Source organism: Balaenoptera ricei, chromosome 1 (genome assembly GCF_028023285.1).
Source record: "Balaenoptera ricei isolate mBalRic1 chromosome 1, mBalRic1.hap2, whole genome shotgun sequence".
Taxonomy (NCBI): Eukaryota; Metazoa; Chordata; class Mammalia; order Artiodactyla; family Balaenopteridae; genus Balaenoptera; species Balaenoptera ricei.
The window spans coordinates 88,006,565-88,028,856 of NC_082639.1; the positions used below are offsets into that span (position 1 = coordinate 88,006,565).

At 37.1% G+C, this 22,292-nt stretch overlaps 1 protein-coding gene across 1 annotated transcript in view; it reads left to right on the top strand.

The window, feature by feature from the left end:
* Window positions 1-11,797, top strand: part of PALMD (palmdelphin) — a 53,494-nt gene extending 41,697 nt beyond the window's left edge. The window contains exons 4-8 of the mRNA XM_059900422.1: window positions 3,886-4,000; window positions 4,138-4,171; window positions 4,293-4,406; window positions 6,078-7,175; window positions 11,443-11,797. Coding sequence (XP_059756405.1) covers window positions 3,886-4,000; window positions 4,138-4,171; window positions 4,293-4,406; window positions 6,078-7,175; window positions 11,443-11,486 — 1,405 coding nt within the window. The 3' untranslated portion in view covers window positions 11,487-11,797. The remainder of the gene's footprint in view (window positions 1-3,885; window positions 4,001-4,137; window positions 4,172-4,292; window positions 4,407-6,077; window positions 7,176-11,442) is intronic.
* Window positions 11,798-22,292: the final 10,495 nt, after the last annotated feature.

Sequence of the window (22,292 nt, forward strand, 5' to 3'; positions counted from 1 at the left end):
AATAGCATACTGAAGTGAGAATTTTAAGAAATGCTCTATATCAGTAAGCATCTCCTGGCAGAATTTTGCAATTCTAAGTAATTAGGACCAAGATACTTCCTTATTAACCTATTTAATGAAGAGTTGGTTGTAACTAAGTTATAAAAAAGAGAAAAGGGGCTGTGTTTGTTTCTATTTTGTTTTCACAAACATATCATGATGTGTCATTTGACGACAACCTCATATTAATTCAGCTTTCACTGAGGACTTGAAAACCTTCGAAAACATTCATTAGCAGATACTCTGACGAGGTTAGCAGGCTTTCAACCTCATATTCTTACCATGTTAGTATAAAGATATTCATGAGAACTACATGACATTATGTTAGGCGTGGGCCTCTCTACAGAGGAAAACAACTACCAATACCAGTGCATTTCATACTTCCCTGAGATGTAATTGCCCAGGCAGACCAAGAGTTCTATCTCTGTGCCCCAGGAATAGAAAAGGGCAGAGACAGGAGGAAACTAGCATTTGCCAAGTGCTCGCTATTTCTTTTATTTTATTCCTTATTAAACCCTACGAAGTAGATAACATTGCCCAGACCTCTAAATGCTTAATTGCCCCAGGATTCAGTCCTTGGAATCCCTAATTTTCTAGGAAATCTTATCCACTCCTATGGCTATAAAAACCAACTCCCAAATTTATATCTTCAAACCCAGACTTCACTGAGCTCCCAACTTTTATATCTGTCCTCTCCATATCACCATTTGACTGTCTCACATTTAACATGTCCTCACCAAGCTCCTTCCTTCTCCTTCCCAGGTTAGTTTGGTCAATTGCATTCACATTTTTTCAATTATTCAGATTACAAACATTGGAATCACCCTTGACATCTCTCTTTCTCTCACTTCTCATATGTAATCTATCGACATAGCCTGGCAGCTCTTCCTTTGAAATATTTCCAGAATCCAATCACTTCTCACTCTTCTACCAGCAAGGACCCTGGATTAAGCCATCTTCGTCTGAATTATTTCAACAACTAAGACCTCCATGTTTGCCCCCCTCCAGTCTATTTTCAACACCGCGGCCAATGTAATTGTTTAAATGTCATGTCTTGGCATGTTTCTCCTCTGCTCAGAATTCCCAAAGGCTCCCCAAAGGCCTTACCATGCAGAAGGCACTCTATGATCTGGCAGCTACCCCCTCTCTGACTTTATTTCTCACCACTCACCTCCTTATTCCCTTGCCTCTCATTTCAAGTTTTGAAATTACTCTTCCCTCTCTATGAAGCACACTCCCCCGACACCCTTGTGTGTCCCTCCCTCATTTCCTTCAATCTCTTCTCAAATGACACTTTGTCAGAAAGACTCCCCATCACCACACTCTGTAAAATAGAGCCCCCTCCCCAGGCACTCTCCATCTCCCTTATTCTTCTGTTTATAGTCCTTATGCTACTTTTTTCATGGAAACATTTTTCTTCATAAATAAATGTATATATGTGTGCATATACACATATTTGTTTATTATGTATATATATTTGCATATATGTGTGTTTATAAGTATATATATGAGATGTGTATATGTATATATACATATATGTATATATGTATATATGTATATGTGTATATGTGTATATGTATATATATATGTATATATACGTATATGTATATATATAAAGTCCAGGGCTAGATTTGATCCTGGGTCACACACACACAACATTTACAGGAGTTGGCAAATCTAGCCCTGGCCTACTTTTTATATAGCCATGAGCTAGAAATGGTTTTTATATTATTAAAAGGTTATAAAAGGGAAAATATGAAAGATGAATATGCAACAGAAACCAAATGTGGCCTGCAAAGCCTACAGTATTTACTATTTTCCGGGCCCTGTGTTACTGTGTTGTCCACTAGAATGTAAACTCCTTGAGGGCAGGAACTCTGTTTTGTTCACTGTTATAACCCAGCAAATAGAATAGTGCCTGGTATAAAGTAGATGCTAAACAAACATTTTGAATGAATGAATGAAGACAATGAGACTTAGCAAGGTCTGGTGACTTGTCTAGGGTCACCCAGGAACTTGACAGATGAACCAGAATTCAAACCCAGGTCCTCCTGGTTCCACAGCTGGATCCTGAGGTCCCAGAGCTTTATACAGCAATGACTTGAAGCTTCTTGTTTTCTACCCAAAAGCCCCTCATTAGACTGTCTCTAACATGCTGTCAGGTAAAGGACCCTGCAGAACAGGACATGGAGTAGACATGGTGTATTGCAGAAAACCTTTGATAATTATACCATAATAACATTTACATCTGATATCAATTATATGTAATGTGCTTTCAAATACATCACTGCTTCTTAGCTTTACCGTGTTTCTGTATAAAGTAAGGCAGGTGCTATATTCTCATTGTACATGTTACAAAACTGAGTTTCAGGCAATTTAAAAGAATTGGCTCTCACAAGTAGTGAGTAGCAGAAACAGAATAATCCAGATAGATCACTTTCAGTATAGAACTTTCTACTGTACCAACCAACATATATCCCCACAACTCTACTGATGGGCAAATGTGCTCCATGGACATGGAGGGAATTTAATAGAATGGCGTCACATCTCAGTAACTTCTAAGAAACCGGAGGTACTGCATTTTACTTGGAGTTCTGTGATATGCAAGAAAACCTGCTCAGCTATAAACAGCCAACTACCAACAGCTAGAGGCAGCAGGGAAGTCAGAATTTTGAAACGAAAGCAATAAGTAGGAGAATGATCTGCTTGACCATAGTTTGGACTTTTATTGGTGTGACAGTAGCACAGGAATTTTGAGCTGCCAGATGCATGACCATCTTAAAGAAGGAAGTCAAAAAAACTGACAATTATCTTAGCTGACACTAATACCCACAGCTGTCATCTCCTGAACTAGCTGCTCTATCTAAGCAGCTATCCTTTGAGGCAGCTGATTTGAGAGCTCAGAGTATTTGGCTGAGAAACTACATGTGTTTCATGGCTGCCCAGGGCCAGCTTTACTAACTTTGTGAATGCTGGTGGTTGTGTGTTTTTATCCAGGATAGAGGTCACGATGCCACACCCTGGAATTAACTTGAATCTGACATGCAGCTCTAAACTAGTCTAGATACCAGCTCAGAAAGCAACAATCTAATTTCAAATGTCTGTTTCTGTCCCTACAAGTTCCCTTATACTTTGTCAGGCCATGTGATAACATTTTTTTTTTCTAGGAAACGTAGTCTCTATAAACAGCAGCAGCTGAGGCCACTGTACTAGATTTTGTCCATTTCTCACCTCTTCACTCTACTCACTATAATATGGTACAACTTTTAGAGAACTGTGAAATTAAAATGAAGTGTCATTTTCAATGTTAGGATATGCAGGGTTTTTAAGTGTTAAATAGCTATGACTTTAAATCAAATTTAATAATTATAATGTTACAAAGTGTTGCTTGGCTAGAAAATAAAATTATAATGTTTTCTCCAAACAATTTATATGAAAACTTGTGTAAGGAAAATTAGCAATCTACAGGATAATGACAGATGGACCATTCCTTTTGGTCCAACTTTAAACTTAAGTCTCTTTGTAAAAGGAATCTCTGTTTCATGTGGAAGTAACATTAGTAGTTGCAATGAAGAAAATGGGACCAAGGGTCAAATATTTTACCTAAGAATCCCCTTTGTCAAAAATAAAAAATAAAAAACTTTAATTGAAAATTGTTAAGCCGAAGTCAGGTATTGGGTATCTTCTATGTACTTAATGTGATGTTTGGTGTGATGCTAAGTTCTTAGAAGGTATCTGGATACTTTCATTCAATATTCCAAGTAAAGTTTGTATATGGGGAATATATATTTGAGAGCTCTGTATTTGTACTGTCTTAAGTAATATAAAGTATATCTTTTTGTTCAGACTTGAGAAAGAGATCCAAGATCTTGAAAAAGCTGAACTGCAAATCTCAACCAATGAAGAGGCAATTTTAAAGAAACTAAAATCAGTTGAGAGGACAACAGAAGACATAATACGGGTAGGCATTAGCTAATTTTAAAACTGAATCCCTCCCAAAGTGATTCCACAAACAGTATATAATTCTTCAAAGTATATCCACATTTAGAATTTATTTTTTAAACTGTATTAATCATGGAGAATTCTTTTTTCTTATAGTCTGTGAAGGTGGAAAAGGAAGAAACATCAGGAGGTATGTTTTTGAGCAGCCTATGCTGTGTCTAACTAAAATATTTTTTGATAAGCCCACTGAAATTTTTCCCTTTATTGTAAATATATTCTAAATATATTTTAAATTAATATTAATTTTACAGAGTCAATTGAAGACATCTATGCTAATATCCCTGACCTTCCAAAATCCTACGTACCTTCCAGATTAAGGAAGGAAAGAAATGAAGGAATAGACGATGATGAACAAAATAGAAAAGGTATGCGAAAAATCTGTCTTCAATGGTAGGTTCTCAAATTCAGATTTTACAACATCAAATATTAGCAACTTGCTGTGACATTCTATCCTTCCAGGTTAAGCAATGGTCCATTTTACAAAGTTCCATGAGGTATGTGAGTCACTTACAAAAGTAGGGATAATGGGGTTACAATATTTATTCCACGCATTTCATTCCCCAGCAAACTAGGTAAGAACAGGGAAGATAAAGGCCTGAGGGAGACAAAAGCTCTTAAAGCAAAGCTCCCCTGCTCAAAAATATCTCTCCCAACATATTCCATGTAGTAGACACTAGAATAAAATAAAATGAAATGAATGAAGTGAAAATATTCCCCTTGAGAAGGCTTGGCATTATTTACCCCCATGTGGGAATGATTTGCATGACACTAATACTTCAAAGCCCCAGGGAAAATGAAGGCTTGTATTGGGGCAGAGAGGGAACCTTTGAATTTTAGAGTGAAAAGAGAAGCTACATTCTATCTGCAGGAAGTAGTCATTCATTCATCCATTCATTCATTCATTCAACAAATATTCAGTGAACCCCCTACTCTATGCCAAGCTCAGTTCTCACACTAAGAATACAGTAATGAATAAAACACAAAAAATCTCTGCCCTCATAGAGCTGACATTCTAAGGGAGGAAATAGATTAAAAATTAGGTAAACAAATAAAATACATTAGGAAGTGAAAATGCTAAAGAGAAGAATAAAACAGAGAAGGGGGATAGGGCAAGTGTGGGTGAAGGTGTTGCAGTTTTATTTGGGTAGCCAGGGAAGACCAAGAACCACTGGGCTACGGAGGAGAGATGACATGCAAGATGCATTCAAAGAGGAAGGCGGGAGCACAAAATAAAGCAGGCAGTACAACGTTGTCATTTTGCCCAGGATCCCATTAGCTTTACTCTGTCAGTTAAAATCACAGCCCTCAGGATCTTGCCAGGGACATGAAGCAGATTTCAACTTCCCCAAAATCAACCAGTTCTCCCCAGTTCAGTTGTTTTAGTATAGCTGATATTGCTCTATTTTTAGCCCTTCTTAAAAATGGGAGTGAAAATGAAAAGAAACATAAGGCAAAATGAGAAGCATGTGATTCTAGCCTACTCCCTCCCTCTTCTATACCAGTTCTACATTTAACAACCTCCCAGTTGGGAAAATTTTAGAACACTACTCTCTAATTTCAACAGGCTGCTGGCCTGTGCAACAAGGCTGTAACAATAAAATATACAGTGCTTGGCTTTTTATCTACAGTAATGCACAGAGTGACTTATTCTTCCTCACTAAAAAGAAGATCTGATTCCTGAGCAATGTAAAGAATGTAAATCTGTTGTGTTGGATTTATTCATTAGAAAGGGGATATCTTCTGGTTCCCCAGTGTAAAGCCTTACCGTTAGGAAACATCAGTTTCTCTTCTCCAATCAGCTTCTCTTCTTCAATCCTTTCCATTTTTTCAGTAATTTCATACATCCTTACATAAAAACCCATGTCATTAAACTATTAGTCATTATATAATTAATGAATAAAATCAGAAATTTTAAAAAGACATCTCATAAAAGAACACAAAGAGTATACTTAACATAAAAATAAACACTGTGAAAGCTAGCTAGTTTACAAGAGAAAAAGTTAACTAAATCAGGGATCAAATTTGTCTCTCAACAGCTTTGTATGCCATGGAAATCAAAGTTGAAAAAGACTTGAAGACCGGAGAAAGTACAGTCCTGTCTTCAATACCTCTCCCATCAGATGACTTTAAAGGTACGGGGATAAAAGTTTATGACGACGGGCAAAAGTCAGTGTATGCAGTAAGCTCTAATCACAGTGCAGCATACAACGGCACCGACGGCCTGGCACCAGTTGAAGTAGAGGAACTTTTAAGACAAGCTTCAGAGAGAAATTCCAAATCCCCAACAGAGTATCATGAGCCTGTATATGCCAATCCATTTTGCAGACCTACAACTCCACAGAGAGAGAAGGTAACTCCTGGACCAAACTTTCAAGAAAGGATAAAGATTAAAGCTAATGGACTGGGTAATGATGTGACTAGATCCACACGCAACATGGACAATGGACTTTCAGAGGAGAGCGGCAACAGCTTCAATCACATCAGTCCCGTTCGGCCAATACCTCAACCCCGGTCAATGACTCAACAAGCAGAGAAGACACCCCACACCCAGCAGAAGAGGCTGATGACTCCTTGGGAAGAATCAGATGTAATGCAGGACAGGTATGCTTCCTCTCCAAAGGCGGGACTGAGTCCCAGCGAAGCACTAGTTGGGAAGTCAGAACGCCAGGGTTCTTCACCTACTTGCCAGGAGGATGAGGTAGACATTAGATATAATATAGTTCATTCCCTGCCTTCTGACATGGATGAGAAAGAACCCGTGACGATGATTTTCATGGGTTATCAGCAGGCAGAAGACAATGAGGAAGAAAAGAATCTTCTGACGGGATATGATGGGGTCATCCATGCTGAGCTGGTTGTGATTGATGATGAGGAGGAGGAGGCTGAAGGAGAAGCTGAGAAACTATCCTACCATCCCATAGCTCCCTACAGTCAGGTTTTCCAGCCTGCCAAACCAACACCACTTCCAAGAAAGAGATCAGAAGTTAATCCCCATGAAAACACAAACCATAAATCTCCCCACAAAAATTCCATATCCCTGAAGGAGCAAGAAGAAAGCTTAGGCAGCCCTGTCCACCATTCTCCACTTGACGTTCAGATAGCAGGAGATGGGACTGAGGATCCCTCCTTAACAGGTAACAAAAATGACAAGGCTTGTCACTGCTGTCTAGTCCTGTGATAATCTCCTCTTTGTGTTGTTACCAAACCCTCGTGCTTTCAGCTTTTTTTGACCACTTCATAAACTAATACATGCTAAGATTTTTTTATTAATGCTGATATGAACTGTTATCATCATAAGCAAAGTGATTAAGTCACTTCAAAAGATAAAGAAAGTGAAACAAAAATTTGTTGCCTTATTTGGGTACTGCATTGATTGACCTTAGTAACTTGAAATTCATCTTCTGGCATGGTATGGATGTGAATGTATTTGAATTACTATCATGTTGGATCATCAATATTAGATCTTTTCCCATGAGAATCGAAGCCAGCTCTTTTTTTGTGTCTCTGTGATTTAAACTTCCTACATAAGTTAACAAATTGCCTTAATTTTGCAAGAGAAAACAAGAAACAAATTTTATTTTCAATGTGATATTTTATTACTTTGTTATATCTTGTTTCTCTATACTTTTATAATTTTATTAATTTTATTTCCTTAACTTTTCTACATTTTAAAAAAGAATATCAGTTTATTCTACATTATCTATAACATTTAATGTCACATAATCTTCCCTAACTTAGAAATTTTATTTTTTTATTTTCTAAATATTTGCATTCCACATATTCTCATTCTCTGTAAAGTTTTAGAGCAATCTAGCTTTTTTAGCATTGAATAGAAAATAACATTTTTCTACAAAACTGATAGCTCATCAATTTTAGATTCTTTATTATCACTTGAATATTGTATTCTACTTATTTATAAACAATAAATAAGAATATGATAAAATTAATTATAATAGCTGATAAAATTAATTATAATAGCTAAAGACATAAATCAAATTACCCAGACATACGTACTAGATCTGTGAAAGGAACAGTAATTTTAAATGTTCTAATAGAAGAATTTTCATTAAAAAGCAATAACTATTGAGTCCCAGCTAATCCAGCAATCAAAAAACCTGATAATTCTACAGAACTGTTGGTAGTACCCGCACCATTCAGGAAGGATTCTTCCTCTGCAACCGAGAAACCCAGTCTTAGGTTGCCAATAATACAATAAAATGGACCTCTTCCATTTTTTAAGTAGTTAAATTAGACATAACTTTTGTATGTCTAAAAGACATACCTTTTGTAAATTTAGACATATTGTAAATTTAATTATCTGAAGAATTTCTAAGCTCTTGGTAAGTGAGCACTTATATTATCTTCCTAAATCAGAGTTGAATGGTGTGTCCCCACAACGGAAACCTGATAAAACTAAAAGCTCCTTTCTGTTATGAGAATGATCAAACTTTGCAGCTTAAATTCACTTTTTAAACAACAACACAGAAGACTTAGAAAAGAGGAGCATGCTGTTTACGGTCCAGAGCAGTGACGTTACGCACTATAAAACCTATTTTTTAACTTGGATGTTAGCCAGCTCCTCCCGAACACCCTTATTCCTTCTCCCCTACCCATGTCAACACATATATCCCAGAGAAAAAGACAGGAAGTGACTAATGTTTCCAGACAACACTAATCATGCCACTGAACTAAAATAGTGAAAACAGGAAGACCTTTTCCAGACAAAGTAACAATACAAATGTTGTACTATCAATCAAATCATCTTATAAACAGAATGCTCCAAATTCCTTGCCTTCTGTTATGATATCATTTTACATTCCCATTTTCCAATTCACCACGTGGATTACAGAACTGATATTTTTAATGGGTTTTTTAAAATAAGTATATCATATTGACATATGCCCTCAGGGTATGTCCATATTCATAGAATATATAGCCACCTATGCACTTCAATTTCACTAGCACCAACTAGGTTGAGCTTCTCCCTCTAAACGCCTCCCCCCCAAAAAATACATATTGATACTTGAAAATCCACCATTTCAGTCCATTCCTTTATTTATGGTATAGGTGCCCTACTAAATATAAATATTCCTAGTAGGCATAATAGTTAATAAGTGTAAGTCTCTTTTCTCTTAGTGTAAATGCTGTTATCAAAGCCTGACCTAAGAGCAATTTTTAACTTGGAAAAGAACATGAAGGAGGAATAAAGATGGAAAAAGGTGGAGCCTGGAGACCCTAAAGATCAGATTTTTTAGTCAAAACTTTGAAAAGGATAAGACACAACAAGAAAATTTAGGCAAAGTTATGTCCATTTATTTATGTATCAATAAATATAACAGGATCATGTTCAAAGCATCTGGCTCAATGCCAGCTGCATCCAACGAGTGGCCCCTGTAAGCTTTTACTGGGACTCCCCTACTATCCCCACCAGCCAGACAGTTGACTCCCTTTGGTAATCCTCACCAACCTACTTTTGTACTTCTTTTAGCTCTGTTCTCCCCTCTTACAGATGTCAATGGCATTTCAGGATGAAGAGGTAGGGAAACTCAGCTCCGGAGGATTCAAAAGCTATTGGTGCCAAAATTGCCAACCTGTGGCAACCATTAGGAGCCAAGGGATACTGAGAGTAAGGAAGCAAGCTCTCTTCCCTCAAGTTAAAACCAGCCAAAACTATGCGTCTGAATTGCTATGGGGAGAGGAGATAGAGAACGGAGAAGAACAGAAAGGAGAAGTAAAAAGGAGGGCTGATGACTCAGGTCTTTTAGCTGCTACACCAAGGGGCCTTCCCATTGTCAAAAGCTGTGTCCCCACACATCTACTTGGAACTCACACCATCTACTTACCGTAGGCCTAAAGAAAGGAATAGCAGACTCTAACAATCTAGAATTCTTTTTTCCCCCTTAAGAAACGGGACAGTGAGTTACTGGATTACCCCACTCCTGAGGATGCAGACATCCAGGATGTCCTTTAAGAACTTCATTGAAAATGCACAGCACGCTGGCTATGCCTGATTTACTGAATCTAAGTTGATGAGTAACTGTAGGGAGGAGGATTTTGCCCCAGCCTTAAAAGAGACCTTCAAAAGTCCCTTAAGATGAACTTTTCCTCTGCTTTCATTTTTGGTATGGGCAAGATAGAGGTCCAAAAATCTCAAAGTAAAACCTATAAAGACTTGCCTTCTGCCTTCTGCCTTCTTGCTGTGGAAGCACAGTCCTGTCCTTCAGTTTCACCATCCGACATCTCCCAGCAATCGACACCATCCTCCTGGCTACAGAGCAAAGGAAATTCTCTCAGCTGGTCCTAAGTTCAAGGGAATATTCTTGATCCTGCCACTGGAAATAATCATTTCCCTTAAAATTCCAAGGGAAATAAAGCTCCTTGACTTCATTTAAATGAAAACATTTCATATAAGTAGAGTGAAAATAAAAATGACCATGGCCTTCTTACAATATTAGATCCCCAACCTTCTCGTATTTGTGAAAAAGAGCTTCTTAGAAATAGGGTCATTTCATTTGTTGACAGACAACTAATATATGGCTGTGAAATAAGAAAACATGATTTCCCTTTTTGATTTTTTTTAATTAAACAAAATTTTGCAAACAGTTAAATAGCTGGTTCTTGGGCCATATTACACATGATTGTAATGATCAGTGCCTTGAAAGCATCTCTCAACTTTTGGAACATGACTGAGACAACTATACTCTGTTCTTAAATATTAATGGCATGATACCAGAACATCAGAGGAATGTTATGAATTTTAAATCTACATTTTTTAAATGGTTTCTACATCCAATATACCATTAGCAGTGAAATATTCTCAAAAAGATAAGTTTGCCCTTTGAAAGTACTTATAACATATCTTGACAAAGACATTTTATCATGACTTCAACTCCTAAATACTGGTTCGTATTGTTTCATTATTTAAAAAATTTGTTCTTGCCATTCTATATCTAAGGATGAAGCCCCTTGGGATAACCAAGTTTGATGAGTTAAAAGATAACCCAACCATCATGAATTAGGGTTTATGTCAATGCTTTTTTCTCTTTAGTAGTACATAGCTCAGAAATATGCACAAAATAGTCATTGACCCATAGCTGTTTATCTATGGCTAATAGTGATACTCTGCACTAATCCTGTATTTACTCAATTTATGCTGTGTTTGCTCTTTTAATTTTTATAGAAATAGGTTCCTTCTAGTTCTGAACCTGCTTCTTCCCTAAGTTAACCATAGCTTATTATTTCTACTATCTTTTTATGCTACTAAAACAATGCTCACATTGTTGGATAAAATCATCTGAGGTATGTTTCAAACTTTCCTGTAATCTATGTAATGGTAATTTAGAGTGAAAAGTAAAGCTTTTTTTTCCATAACTCTCTCTCTATTTTTTCTTTATTTTGCAGCCTTAAGGATGAGAATGGCAAAGCTGGGGAAAAAAGTTATCTGAGAGGTGTACCATCTACGTAAACACCCTTTGAAGAAGAAACTAAGAAACATTTGCAAATTTCTCTTCTGGATATTTTGTTTCTTTTTCCTGAGATACAAAAAATTATAATTATACCCATATTAAGCCATGTGAATAAGCAGTAGTCATTATTTGAAACAAATTCCAAAAAAGCTGGGGAGAACAAACTCTTAACTTTTCCAGTTACTTGACATGATTCATTGGAGGGGAAAACCAACATATTTTTATTGTATTGATACCAAAGCATTTCTAATAAGAGCTTGTTAAATTTAAGAATAAAGTTATTTAAAATAGCCCGACTATATTTTATTAACTGACCTTGTAATTTTGCTGACACAAAGATTGAAAGATCATAGGAAGCCACTGCACCTCATCACAGAAATATTCATCTTCAACTCTGAGAAGTAAACATGCCATCCCAAGTCAACAAGGCTCTAAGACAACTATATCCTCCTGCTAAGGACCAATTCAATTGAGACTTAAAACTCTTTGCATACATTTTAAAGGTGCATACAATAATTATCCTCATATTTGGGGACTGGATTTGGATTATCTTGATAGCATACATGACTTTACAGTTGATAACCAATATGTTCAGTTTTCTTTAAATATCATCTTTTCTTTCATTCAGTTCAATGTGAACTCCAGGGTACAATGACTGATTATGACCCAAAACTGTTGGATGGAGGACTTCCCAAATTCTCAACACAAATCTGATCTAATGTTTGACCAATTCTTGTAAACAAGTTAGAATCCTAATATTAAAACATAATAAGAAAGTGTACAACATTTCATTCCTAAGTATTCTTGCCAGGATGTTAAATCATGATTTGAAGGAGAATACTCCCATACCAATTATTTCCTGCCTTACCTTGTTATACTGCCCTCCATCCAACACCCTCAAAATCCACTCAAATATATCTTCCCCTGGATCGTGCCAGTGCTAATTACCCAGGTCCTGCCAAGTCTTTCAGTGAATGGTCTGTTTTCTCTTGGGAAAACACTGAATTGCCCTGGTGAGACCATGATGAAATTATCTTAGCTACTAGTGTGGAGGCAATGAGAAGTAAAAGAAGCGGATCCTGATGAGGGCAAGCATTACCTGGAGAGCATCAGCCTCAGATGAGTTGTCTGCAAGGGGCAGTTGGTCTCTAGGAGGAAAGAGCTCCTCTGCTGGCCTGGAATGTTCTGGGAAATCTGGAAGGTCAAATTTCAGAAGCACTTTAATACAAACACCCCTATCCCAGGTCCAAGGGTCCCATTCCTTCCTTTTCATGCTTCTGACTTTAGCATAAGTGACTTGTCAAATCTGCACATTCTTTTGTAGCTCTGCCATCCTTGTGATTAAATCACTGGGTTTGGGTTTTGGTTTTTGTACACAAAAGTTTATTAGAACACTGCCTGGCACCTAGTAAGTGATCAATAAGCAAATGAATGAATAAGTGGTTCAGAAGGGGAAAGATGTAGTCTGCAAGGGGAAGCTGTGCAACACCAGTTGGGTTCAAGCAACATAAGCCTGAATCTGTCTGGCAGATCATGAGGCATGGACCAGGGCTTGTATGCAGAAGTGGCCCAGCATGGCCAGAAGATGTGGGAAGTGGGAACTGGTCTTTTGCCTGGGGGTAAAGCGGGCGCTGCTGCAGAATTGGCTGCCAGGTGGGCAGAATGGGGTCTGAGTGCAAAGCTGGAGCCGTTCAGTCAGGGCTGCTGAGGTGAGTCTGGACCATCCACACACCAATCCACTGGCTCCTGTGCTCAGTAAAAAGGAAGGAAAGCTGGAAAACGGAAGTGAGGTGCCTTCTTGCTGCTGTTGCCATGCAGCATCCCTCCAGTACCCTCTACTGGCAAAGGCTAACATTGCTTCACCTGGCAAAGAAGAAATGTTTACATCACAAAGCAGGGCAAAGAAGGGTGGATTTGGAGATGAAGCATTAAATGATGAAGATAAAGATGAAGCATTAAACTGGCACTGTCCTCTCGTTTTTCTACCCAACTTCCGTGTTTATCTTTCTACATAATGTTGACCATTCAAGCAACTAAAAAACAACTGTTTCCATCTAATAAGATGCAGCTATCCTTTGAAAAAGATCTCACCTTCTCCCCCAAATGAGGAGACACACACTCCCGAGTTATGCTACCCACAGCTAACTATATTCAACATTAAAGAACAGTTTTAGATTGAGAGAAAAATCCAAAAGATAATACAAAGTTCCCCTATACTCCACACCCAGTTTCCCCTATTAGTAACATCTTACATTAGTATGGTACATTTGTTATAGTTAATGAACCAATAGTGATACATTATTATGAATTAAGGTCTTATAATTTATTCAGATTTCCTTAGTTTTTACCTAATGTCTTTTTTTCAGTTCTAGGATCTCATACAGAAAACCACATTACTTTTAGTTGTCATGTCTTCTTAGGCTCCACTTGGCTGTGACTGCTTTTCAGACTTTCCTTGTTTTTGACAAGCTTGACAGTTTTGAAAATTACTGGCCAGGTATTGTGTAAGATGTCCCTCTATTGCAAATTGTCTGGTGTTTCTTTCATGATTAGACTGAGGTCATAAGTTTGGGAAAGGAAGACAAAAGAGGTAAATTGCCATTTTCATTACATCATATCAAGGGTACATACTTTCAACATGAAAGTACGTACTGTTAATGTTGACCTTGATAACCTGGCTGATATAGTTTAGTCAGATTACTTCACTGTAAAATCATTCTTTTTTGCTGTATGCTTTGGCAGGAACTCACTATGCACAGCCCATACTTAAGGAGTAGGGAGTTAGTCTCACTCTCCTTGAGGATAGAGTATCTATATCAATTATTTCAAATTCTTCTGCACAGGAGATTTGTCTATTCTTCCCCATTTGTTTATTTATTCAATCATTAATTTAAATCAGTGTAGACTCATGGGTGTTTACACTACACTTGAGTTATAATCCAACACAATTTGTTGCTCAAATAGCTCCAGCTTTGGCCACTGCAAGCACTTTCAGTTTGTTCCTATGCACCTTTGACATACGCCCATAAATGTTTTGAACATGAGATGACTTTCCATTTCATCAGATCTTCTTTAGTTTCTTTCAATAATGCGTTGTATTTTTCATTGTACAAGTCTTACATCTCCTTAAATTTATTCCTCTTTTATTCTGTTTGATGGTTGTGAATGGACTTGTTTTCTTAACTTCACTTTCAGATTGTTTTTGCTAGTGTTTAGAAATGCAATTGATTTTTTTGTATATTGATTTTGTATCCTATAACCTTGCTGAACTTGTTTATTTCTTCTAGTAGTTGTTTACTGGATTCCTTAGGGTTTTCTATGTATAAGATTATGTCATCTATGAAAAGTGATGATTTTATTTCTTCCTTTACAATCTGGTTGTCTTTTATTTCTTTTTCTTGCTTAACTGCCCTTGCTAAAACCTCTAATACAATGTTGATGCAAAGTGGTGATGACACTCTTGTTTCCGATCTTAAGGTGAAAGTGTTCACTCATTTACCATTAAATATGATGATAGCTATCAGCTTTTCCTACATGTCTTTATCAGGTTGAGGAAATCCCCTTCTTTTCCACATTTGTTGAGTATTTTTACCATGAATGGGTGCCTCTCTTTAATTCTGTCAACTTTTTCTTCATGTCTTTTGGAGTCTGTTATTAGGCACATTCATATTTATCATTGCAATGTATTCTCTTTTGTTAAATTAATTTATTTATTTTTGGCTGCGTTGGGTCTTTGTTGCTGCGCATGGGCTTTCTCTAGTTGCGGCAAGCGAGGGCTACTCTCCGTTGCAGTGCACAGGATTCTCATTGCGGTGGCTTCTCCTGTTGCAGAGCACGGGCCCTAGGCGCGCGGGCTTCAGTAGTTGTGACTTAAGGGCTCTAGAGTGCAGGCTCAGTAGTTGTGGCGCACGGGCTTAGTTGCTCCGCGGCATGTGGGATCATCCCAGACCAGGGATCAAACCCGTGTTCCCTGCATTGGCAGGCAGATTCTTAACCACTGCGCCACCAGGGAAGTCCTTGCCCCTTTACATTTAAATCATGTCACGGGTTTTACTTTTTTATCCATCTGACATTCTCTGCCTTTTAATTGGAGTATTTAGTCTACTAATGTTTAATATAATCGTTAATATGGCTGAGTTTTGGCCTATTTTATTATTTGTTCTCTCTTTATCCCCTCTGTTTTCTTGCTCCTTTATTTTCCTTTTCTTGCCTTTTTAATTAAATTACTTAAATAATTTTAAGATTTCATGTTATTTTTTCTACTGGCTTTATATATATATATCTTGTTTTTTATTTTCTGTAGGAATTACAATATACATTTTTAATTCTTCACATTAGAACTTTTCACTTAGAACTAACATTGTATAACGTTATATAAAATGCAGATGTCTTTCAACTATGCAAGTCTATAATCTCTTGACATCCTTTATGCTAACTTGTTATATGTATTACATCTGCATACATTACAAACCCCACAAAACAATGTAGACTCTTTTTTGCTTTGAACAGACATATTTATTATAAAGAATTTAAGTTGTAAAAAACCAAAGAGGTTTTTTTATTTACCAATTATTTACCATTTTGAGTGTTCTTCATTCTTTCCCTGGGATCCAACTATCATTTCTCTTCAGCCTGAAGAACTTCCTTTTGCCTCTTGTAGTGCAACAAAGTCTCTTAGATGTCCTTCGATGCAGATTGTCTTCATTTTTGTCCTCATTCTTGAAGGACATTTTTTCCACAAGTATAATTCTTATTGACTTTTTTTCCTCTTTCGGACGTTATTTCACCCTGTCTGGCCTCCATAGATTCTTATGGGAAGTAAAATGTTAACAAAATCATCATTCCCCTGTTTGGAATGCTTAATTTTTCTCCTTCTCCTTTCAAGATTTGCTCTGTATTTTTTGCTTTCAAGACTTTGACAATGATTTGTATAAGCATGATTGTTCATATTTTCTTGCTTGAATTGTTTTCCTGCATCATGAATCAGTAAAGTTAGGTCTTTTAGCAAATTTGGGGAGTTTCCAGTCATTATTAACTCAAGTTCTCCTCTCTTTCTGAGATAATACCTAAAGATGCTACCATTTAACAGGTCTTGAGATTCTGTTCAATTCTTTCCCAAAATTTTTTCCTTATTCTGTTCAAACATTAGATAATTGATTTATCTCCAAGTTTATTGGCTCTTTTTCCTGTCATCTCCAATCTGATATTAATTCTCTCCTGAACTCTTTCAAATACTGTATTTTTGCAGCTTTCCAATTTCCATATGGTCCTTTTGTATTGTTTCTATTTCTATGTATTTTTATTTATAGCAAGTAAATTTCTTTTTATATAGTTGAGAATAATAATAATACATGCTTTAAAATTCTTATCTCCTCAATCTAATCAGGTGAGAAATCTCAAAGGTTGGTCTCCATTGATTGTTCTTTCTTTAGAGCAAGGGTTAACAAACTATGGCCCAGAGGCCAAAGTCATCCCACATCTTGTTTTTGTATGGCCCACAAGCTAAAAATGATTTCTCACATTTTTTGAAGGTCTGTTTTAAAAAATGCTTATGCTACAGAGACCATATGTGGTCCACAAAACCTGAAATATTATCTATCAGTCCCCTTAAAGGAAAAGTTAGCTAACCCTTGCTTTGGAGATTGGGCCAGAGTTTCTTGGTTCTTTTTATGTCAGGTAATTTTGGATTGTTGTCGGTACATCATAAAATAAAATACTGGATTCTCTTATTTTTCACCAATGAATATGGCCTCTTTTGTTTTAGCAGGCAAATAACTGGGTTGGACTGCAAACTCTGTTTCTTGTGTTCCAGCTCCAATCTCAAGTCAACCTTTTTTGTTTGGTCTAGCTGCTTTGCACCTGCGTTATGCATGTGAACATATTCAGGGATCAATCAGAGCTATGGGCAAACAGGATTTGGGATGCCCTCTCTAGTGTTTTCCTTTCCAAGAAAGGAACTCCCCTCCCTTCACCCCACTCTCTCATAGCTGCAGTTGACCAGCCATCAGTCCTCTGGATTTCTATGCCACAAACACTGCAGTTCCCCTGCCACCCAACACCACATACACAGTTGACTTCAACTGTCCTGAAACTAAAATCAATGAAAACAGGGAACTCCAAACAATTTTCCTCCTCTGAGTGTGGACACCTTATCCAAATCTTCCTGCTTCTCGTCACTCTCTGGGGCTTTCAGATAGCTGCTTTTTGAAGTTTACTCTAGTTTTCTGAAGGAGAGTCTATTTGGCAGGATCTTAGCCATTACTAGCAGTGGAACTCACATATTTAGAATGTATGGGTTCAGGAAATTCTTATCCGCAGAGCTTGATTACCATGTCTGAGTACCTGATTGGGAACCAAAAATTGTTTATGTTCTTACAAGAAACCCAGAGTACAATACAATTTCTTTTATGTGTTTATAAGATATATGAAGAAGATGTACTTCTAAAGATATCACAGGGAGATCAGCTTGGTGCTTTGCAACGACCTAGAGGGACAAGATAGGGAGGATGGGAGGGAGGCTCAAGAGGGAGGGGATATGGGGATATATGTATGCATATGGCTGATTCACTTTGTTGTACAACAGAAACTAACACAGTATTGTGAAGCAATTATACTCCAATAAAGATCTATTTAAAAAAATAAAATAAAAATTGGGGAAAAAAATCACTACTTAAGGTTTTTGGTAAAAAATAAAATAAATTAAAATAAATAAATTTTAAAAATTAATAAAATCCATGAAAAACCACTGGAAAAAAATAAAGAAAGAAAAAAATAAAGATATGTTCTAGGAACTGTCTCTCCTCTAAACCAGAGTTATATGACCAGGCATTATATAAAATGACATTAACTTATTTGATAACGAAATAAGAAATTAAGCTGATACCAATTTTAGGGCAAGCAAACCTCCCAGATCTTTCCACCCAAAGGTATAATCCAAGAGTAGTAATCAGATAAATACTTGTTTTACTGAGGTGAAATTCACATAAAATAATCCTTTTAAAATGGCATTTCTTATATTCACAATGTTGTACAACCACCACCTCTATCTATCAACAAAATATTGTCAGCATCCCAAAATAAAATCTTATGCCCATTATGCAATTACTCCCCATTCCCTCCTCCACTCCCTCTCCTCAAGGCCCTGGCAACCACCACTCTGCTGTCGCTATGCATTTACCTATTCTGGATATTTCATATAATCATAATATGTGACATTCTGCGTCTGATTCACTTAGCATAATAGTTTTATTATTATTATTATTATTATTATTATTATTATTATTATTTGGCTGTGTTGGGTCTTCATTTCTGTGCGAGGGCTTTCTCTAGTTGCGGCGAGCAGGGGCCACTTTTCATCACGGTGCGCGGGCCTCTCACTGTCGCGGCCTCTCTTGTTGCGGAGCACAGGCTCCAGATGCGCAGGCTCAGTAGTTGTGGCTCACGGGCCCAGTTGCTCCGCGGCATGTGGGATCTTCCCAGACCAGGGCTCAAACCCGTGTCCCCTGCACTGGCAGGCAGATTCTCAACCACTGCACCACCAGGGAAGCCCAGCATAATAGTTTTTTTGTTTGTTTATTTGTTTGTTTGCTGTTCCTCTTCTTATTCCAGTCCTTTGATGTCTCTGGTAGCCATGGAGAAGCATAATGTTCCGAAGGTTCATCTATGTGACAGCATGCATCAGTACTTCATATCTTTTTATGGCTGAGTAATATTTCATTGTATGTATGTACCACAACTTGTTTATTCATTTATCTGTTGATGGACATGTGGGCTGTTTCCATCATTTGGCTATTGTGAATAGTGTTCCTATAAACATCAAATTTTTAATTTTTTTTTATTGTGGTACAATATACATAAGACAAAATTTTCCACTGTAACTACTTTCAAGGGTACAATTCAGTGCATTAAGTACATACACAGTGTTATGTAAGCATCACCACTATCAATCTCCAGAACAACTTCATCATCCCAAACAGAAATTCTGTACCCATTAAGTAACAGCTCCCCATTCCTCCCTCTCCCCCAGTCCTGGGTAATCACCCTTCTACTTTCTATGAATTTGACTAGTCTAGGTACTCCAAGTAAATAAATCATATAATAGCTGTCCTTTCTTGTCTGGCTATTTCACTTAGCATAATGTTTTCAAGGTGAATATCAAATTTTTTATCAAATAAAAACTACACATTCCATAGGTAAAAACTACTAAAGTTTAACACTGTAATCAAAAGCAGTGACATCATCAACAACATGTACAAAGCACCTTTTGCTGGTACCACTTCCTTCCTTCCTCATAACTGCCCTGTGAGATGGGCTTTACAGATGAAGGAATGAGGCTCAGAGAAAATGAGCGATTTGCCCAACGACATGAGTCTTATAAATCAGACATGCATGCTCAGGTCTTCCAGCTCCGCTCCCAGACTCCCAGTCTTTTTTATGTACAGGGTTATCTGCCTCCCAGCATACCATTTATAAGTTTGGTCAGGAGAGACCTATGCAGAAGGAACAGTCAGGGAAGCCTCCAAAAACGAGAAGGATTTTTGAGCCAGAACTTAATAAACTAGTTTTTGCTAGAAAGAAGGAAACAGAAAGGGCATTCCAGGCAGGTGACCATCAGTGACCTGGGTGCAGAGATGAGCCCGGTGGGTATTGGGCAAGAAGGAAAGAAGCAGGGTGTGCACAGTGACAGTGTGTAACCTAATCTGATTTGAAAAGAGCTTAGAAGAATCCTTTCTTTCATTCCCATCTACAGTGGATTATCTTAAACAAGGACCTTTGTTCTTTGTTTTTTCCTTGCTTCACCAGAATACACAGACAAATGGAATTTCAGCCAAGAGCTACAGGTCCCCCCTAGGGCTTCCTAGTTGGCATCTGCTGCATCTGTCTTTTCCCACCACAACCTGGACTGGGGCAAGATGTGGAGGGATGAATATCACTTAACACACATTAGAGCCAAAATCCTGATAACCAAGTAGGCACTAAAGTGTTATTCGATAACTTATGCCATAGGCTACCTGCGTCCTTAAGATTGATTTCCAAAGATAAGAAAATAATAAAAACAAAAATAGCCTCAGTTATGAATGCTACCCCAACCACAACTTTCTAGAATTTGTTTCACTTTTTTTTCAAAAATAAATAGTTATTTTTATTTTATAGAAGAACCCATCTTTAAGAAGAAAACTCATGATTTTGCTATTTGGGGCAACATTGCTGAAGATATAAAGGCATTTAGTTTAACAATTACTCCTATCAAAAGATATCTTTAAAATAACAGATTGTTTATTACAAAAACAAGAAGGAAGGGCTTCCCTGGTGGCGCAGTGGTTGAGAATCTGCCTGCCAATGCAGGGGACATGGGTTCAAGCCCTGGTCTGGGAAGATCCCACATGCCACGGAGCAACTAGGCCCGTGAGCCACAACTACTGAGCCTGCGCGTCTGGAGCCTGTGCTCCGCAACAAGAGAGGCCGCTATAGTGAGATGCCCGCGCACCGCGATGAAGAGTGGCCCCTGCTCGCTGCAACTGGAGAAAGCCCTCACACAGAAACGAAGACCCAACACAGCCATAAGTAAATAAATAAATAAATAAATAAAATAATAATAATAATAATTTAAAAAAAAAAAAAAAAAAAACAAGAAGGAAAACTGAGAGGAGCAACGAATAGGCATTTTCAATTTGTAGATGTCAACCATTCATAAGCAGAAGAATCATCATTTGATATTAATGAAAAGGTTTGTTGGTCTACTAAGGTTAGATGACAAAGACTTCTTTGGACAAATCTGTATATCAATTGATGATATATCAAAATAGTGCCAACAGATGAATCAATGAAAAAGAAAAGTTAAAATAGGTTAGCCTCAGCACTGGAAATCCAGCAAGCTCACGTATTTGAAAACGAAACCCACCAAGGTTCATCTTCTCCTTAAACAAATCTTTCCTTGTCAAATGTATAATATAATTTATTAAGAGAATTTTATTAACCTTTAGTTCCCTAATAATTGAAAATTAGCGGAAAATATTTTAGTATACATTTAACTTTCTATACTAAACAAAATGTTTTTAAATAAAGACATTCAAAAGGAAAGTTTAGACTGTAAATAGCCTGGCACTTATAGAACATAAACACGGAAAGTTCACATCTCAAACCCTAAGCTACTATGATAAACACCTATATAAAGAACAAAAACATATCATTTTACCCAGTGAAAGATGTAACATACATCGCTGAGGCTATTATTTATACCAGATAGAATTTAGGTCCTTGGACCAATCAGAAAGAACACCTAAAAAAGTAAAATATGCCTCCCTAAACTTTTTATTTTAAGAATGTAGAGTTTTGCTGGTTTCCTCTGCCTAAGATAGTTATGTTCATTTGTTACAGGGTCACAGGAATGTAAAGGGAAGTATCAAACAACGGTTACAAACAATCATGGTTAGAAAACAAATAGAATCGAAACCAGAAAATAACAACACTGGTCCCTAATTTCAGTTTGTAACCTATAACTGTTAGGCAAAAAAAAAAAAGAGAGAAATTTTTCAAATAAATATTAAGAGTTGGTGAATTTTAAGAGAAATGCCATCCCAAGATATTATCTAAGTACTAAAAATGAATCAGCACAAGTGAACAGTAACATAGCAGTAGTATTATGGCGCCACCCACTGGCTAGAAGTCCTCATAGCAAACATGAGACCCAGTCATAAAATAGAAATTATTGGAACCGGAAGGGAAATAACATTGATAATTCTAATTCATTACAGCATCAGGATCTTCTAACAAAACAGAACCACG